Genomic DNA, 4,882 nt, shown 5'->3' on the forward strand with positions numbered 1-4,882 from the left:
AAAATAATAGTTCTTTTTTCCCATATCTGTGGAAAGAGTTTCTCCACTGTGAGTTCATTATATCAATAAAACTATAGGTCTCTGATCTCTCTATTACAAAATATTATCCAGTAAATTAATTCACTATGATATACTATGAGGTATGCCAGACTGTGGGAAGGGGGCATCTGGGTAATGGTCTGGCAATTGGTAACTTGCCTGTTTATGTGACATTTCCTTTAACACTCTTCTAGAAGATGCCAGTCTGAAGCCTAGATACACAGTACAGGAAGGTATATGTGAGTGGGGTGAAAGTGGAACAGAGGGAATTAAAGAAAATTAGATGCTGGATCATCATGGATAGTTTCTTCAGAGATAAAACACCTGAAAGTGATCTTAGAAGAGGTTAAGGATTACAATGTGACTGAGAGAGGGCCTTATTGGCAAAATACAGTCAAGATTTAAGATAACTATTCATTTAAATCTGGCAGAAATTCTGCTTTGTCCCATGCTAATCAAGGATTTCTCTATTTCTCACTCCACTGAGGTAATTGAGAAGTGGCTTGGGAGTTGAAATGCTGATACCTTGAAAGCAGAAGGTGTGCTGTGATGGTGGTGTGGTATGGGGTGTGTGTGTGTGTGTGTGTGTGTGTGTGTGTGTGTGTGTGTGTGTTTAATCTGTCTGTCCATGGTGCTGGGCATAATGCTTTTTCATAGAGGGGAACTTATACATATTTGTTGAAACAAATTAAAATAATGCATCCTTAGTCCTGGCAGTATTTTGTAGCAAAAGATAAAATAAGCTCATTTGAGCTCCCCTGTTCCCATGGAGATCATCTGACTTGCCACCTGCCTCAAAGACACTGACATCTTCTTAGTTTATGTCAGAGGCAGTTTGGAAGGTGTAAGTATTTTAGAGTAGAATTTCACTTCCAGAGTGTCAATATTTTCATAGAAAACAAACAAAAGACAGTACTAGAAAGAGGTATGGGTTTTGAATCATTGGATTTAGGTTCAAATTCTTACCTACCACTTCCTAGATGCATGAACTTGGGGAAATCCTTTAATTTCTGCAATTTTTCTCCTCTATAGGAATTATATTAGGTACTTCCTAATATCCTTTGCACCTCTAAATCTTATATCTACCAGGATCCCATCCCTTTCCCCTATTTCATTCCCTGTATGTATATAACACTATTCTCTCATTGCTCCCTATTCTGAATATGAAATAGTTGTTTTCCTCCTTTTAAAACGACTCCTATTTTTTCTTCATCCACTATGGGTATTAATACATACATGATAATATTTATTAGGTTTCTAAGATAAGGGACAGTTACGAGAGATTACAAGTCCATCTCTTCATCTGACAGTAAGCAGAAATGAAACTTCTCACATTTTTTTTTCCATTTTAAGAGCCATCAGCCATAATTTGGCTAGCAGGAAATAGTTTATGTCTTTTTAGTTTTTAAGACCTCTGGCTAGAGTCATGGTTTATTATGTATGTCTTTTCTAATCATTTACTGAGAAAAAGAAAAGAAAAGAAAAAAAAAAGGATAAAGATGCCTTCTAAGTGCATATTTATACCCCTTCTTAAAAATAATAATTTTTCTATTAGAATTTTCCTTTTCCATCCCTAGTTAGTTTTTCCTAGCAATAAAACAAATATATATGCAAAAATGTAGACAAACTCCCACCCTAAAGAGACTGTGGCAAATAAATGACAGCACAAGATCGAGGTGAGACTTATCCTTTCTAGTGGTTTTTTTTTATTATTATTGACCAGATTTTGTGGTCATTAAGCCCAACAACACACAGCTTCAAACTTGGCTCTACAAATAACCTGTTACTAGTCTGATATAATGCATATATATATATATATATATATATATATATATATGACTAATAGCATCCTAAGCTGCTATGAATAAATATTACTTAGTACAACGCTAAATACATAAAGAAAATGAGTTTTCTGAAACATTGGATGCTTTCCCCCCCTGTACACAGTTCACACTGTATCTCAATTACAATAAGAAAGAAATAACCTATAGGAAAGGGAAGAGTTCCTATTTTGAGGCCAGAATTTGAGATCAGGTTCCTTCCTGACTCCTGGTTTTTTCTACTTTTTTATCTTAAGGAAAGCTGGAAAATAAATGCCAAAGACAGTACTCCCTCATTCCCCCTTCCCTCCACCCTCCCCAATAAAAATACAAACATCAAATAAAACTCCAAGGGCTCAGGAATGGTAATTGTCATGGTCCATGCACTGAGTGAGTCCTACCCCATGGAGATGTCCTTTAGCAAACTGTAGCTCTGGGGAGAGGACAGGATTAGCTTGGTGGGATGCAGGTATACTTGAGAACAATATACAATCAAGATGACAATGTCCACTTGAAAAGGAGATTATCTTCTTAGAAAGATTGATACTCTAGCAGTCCAAAGTTCTAGAGGGATGTTCAAAGAGGAAACAGTTTTAGTGAAAAGTGATGAAGATAGCCTCTGGAGGAGGATGATCTCTGCATGATGATTCAGGACCAAAGGGGTCTGAGTTATAAGACCAAGAAGTAGGAGTTTGCTCTTTAGAAAGTGGTGGTTCTGGTAAGGGTGCCATGCTTACCACAGGGCTCTGGGTGCACAGGTTCCTGCTGGCAGGGTAGAGTGGGACACATACACCCACCCCCTTTGCTCTTGAGGGCTGTAGCATAGTAGTCTAAAGGTTCTTCCTCAGCAGCAGAAGCAGCATCTAGGAGACAACAACGAAGGCAGAGCACTCTCTGGAATGAACGCCGGAAGTTATCTGAAAGGAAGCCATATAGAATGGGATTTGCACAGCTGTTGGCATAGCTGAGGATGAGGGACACGTGGTTAGCGGTGGCATCCAGGCTGGGCACGAAGAGGTTCAACAGCTGTACTACATAAAAGGGCATCCAGCAGAGCACAAAGACAGCCACCACCATGAGCACCAGCCTGGTGATCTTCTTCTCGGATCTGCGTCTCTGCTGCCAGCCAGCCCTGAGGGCCACGGCTCGCATTTTGCCCACAATAAGCAGATAACAGAGGCCAATGGCCAGGACAGGAAGGAGGAAACCCAGGAGAAAGGTGTAGACCACAAAGACAGCAGACCATGCTGGATGGGGCCAGTGCAGATTGCAGGCCACAGCCTGACCACCTCGAGTGGGTTTGGTATCTGCAAAGATGGTAATGGGCAGAGTGACCAGCAAGGAAGCCAGCCATACTCCTCCATTGATGAGCTTGGCCACACTGGGTCTTCGATAAGTGGCAGCTCTCAGGGGGTGCACCACGGCAATATAGCGGTCTACACTGAGCACTGTCAGGCAGAAGACACTAGTAAACATATTGAGGCCATCAACACTCAGCACAGTCCTGCAGAGGGCAGAGCCAAAGGGCCAGTGGCGGAGGGCAGCAGAGGAAGCCACAAAGGGCACGCTGAGCATGAAGAGCTCATCAGCAATGGCCAGATTCAACAGGTAGATATTAGTAGCTGTCTTCATTTTGGCATAGCGGAGAATGACGAAGATAACTAAGGCATTGCCCACCAGCCCCACTAGGCACACCAGGGCATAGATGGACTGTATAACAATCATTCCAGTCTCACCTCCTGCCCCTCTTCCCTCCTCTTCCTCCCCTCCCAAGCTGCCAGGGGGGCGGCTGACATTAGGGGACTTGGGCCAGTCCGTGCCAAATTCAAAGATTCCTGGAGCTACGGCTTCCTCCACCCCAGGAGCCAGCGTTGGGGGACCGCTCATCCTGGCAGATGGCCCATCAATGGGCAGACTGCGAGTGACAGAAGAGAAAAGCCAGGAGGAGATGGAGAGAGAGATGCCGCGGGAGCTCCTGCTGTCTGCCAGATGTGAAATCCTCAGCTGACCGGTTAGGAAAAGGGGAGGAGGTTGGAAGGGACTGTAGCTGTGCCCACAGCAGCGGTGGTGGTGGTGAAGGCTCCGGAGGCTGCTGCAGCTGGAGCAGATGTGCGGTTCTTAGCTGCCACCAGGTCTGCCTTAATAGCGAGCCGCTGTCACCCACTTAAAGCTCCTTCCAATCCCGAGCCTGCTCGCCTTTGATTTGCTTCACACATACCCACTGTTGCATGACAATATGCTCTCTCCCTCTGGTTCTTCTTTTTCTCGCTCTCGCCTCCCTCCTTTCCCCTCCTTCCAGATTCCCCTTTCCTGCTCCCCTCCCCTCTCCTACTTCTCCATCTCCTCAGTCTCCAGTAGCTGCCCTCACACTCTCTAACTGCGTTCTTTGTTCCATTCAGAATAAATACGGAATGGAAACGCAGCTTTTTGTTTCGTTTTGTTTTTCGCTTCTTTATCATTTTGTATGCCTCAACCTAACTGAAGTCCTATTCTTGACAACTGGAGGAGGGGAGGGGTGATAGAAGGGGGATGAATGATGGGGAGGAGATGCAGTTGGAGTATTTCCCAGGATGGTTGCTTTTCAGGTCTCTAACTTCAGAGGTACATAGGCTAACCTGTGACTTTAGCCAGCTCCCCTAACTCTTTGGAAGGGGCAGACATCTGGGAATAGGAGCTCAATGCAAAGAACAGCTAAAGGTCTAGAGACAGGTTAATGTGAAGGGAACAAAGAGGAGACGAAAAAGTGAAGTAACCTAAAGCCCCCCACTGCAGATCTCCCAGCTTGTTTAGTTCTCATGGGAGCTGTCCATGACGCCTAACCTAAAACCATCAGAAATCCTGGTTAAGCAAGAACTGTCTTCTTGAATCTTCATCAACCTCTAGCACCTCAATTGCTCCCTTCCAAGGGTAGTTGGGTGGAGTGTACTATGAGAAATTGAGGACTTTCCATTAGTTTCTTGCTTTAAAAACAACACATGTGTATGAAAGGATTAGATCCTGACTTAAATTTGAGAAGTGGACAA

At 43.8% G+C, this 4,882-nt stretch overlaps 1 protein-coding gene across 1 annotated transcript; it reads right to left on the reverse strand.

The window, feature by feature from the left end:
• Window positions 1-1,612: 1,612 nt before the first annotated feature.
• SSTR4 (somatostatin receptor 4) lies at window positions 1,613-4,152 on the reverse strand. Its single transcript, XM_074287730.1, has one exon. It carries the CDS (start codon window positions 3,744-3,746, stop codon window positions 2,559-2,561), a length of 1,188 nt encoding a protein of 395 aa, XP_074143831.1. The 5' UTR covers window positions 3,747-4,152; the 3' UTR covers window positions 1,613-2,558.
• Between the last annotated feature and the right edge of the window lie 730 nt (window positions 4,153-4,882).

The sequence above is a fragment of the Sminthopsis crassicaudata genome, chromosome 2 (assembly GCF_048593235.1).
Source record: "Sminthopsis crassicaudata isolate SCR6 chromosome 2, ASM4859323v1, whole genome shotgun sequence".
Taxonomy (NCBI): Eukaryota; Metazoa; Chordata; class Mammalia; order Dasyuromorphia; family Dasyuridae; genus Sminthopsis; species Sminthopsis crassicaudata.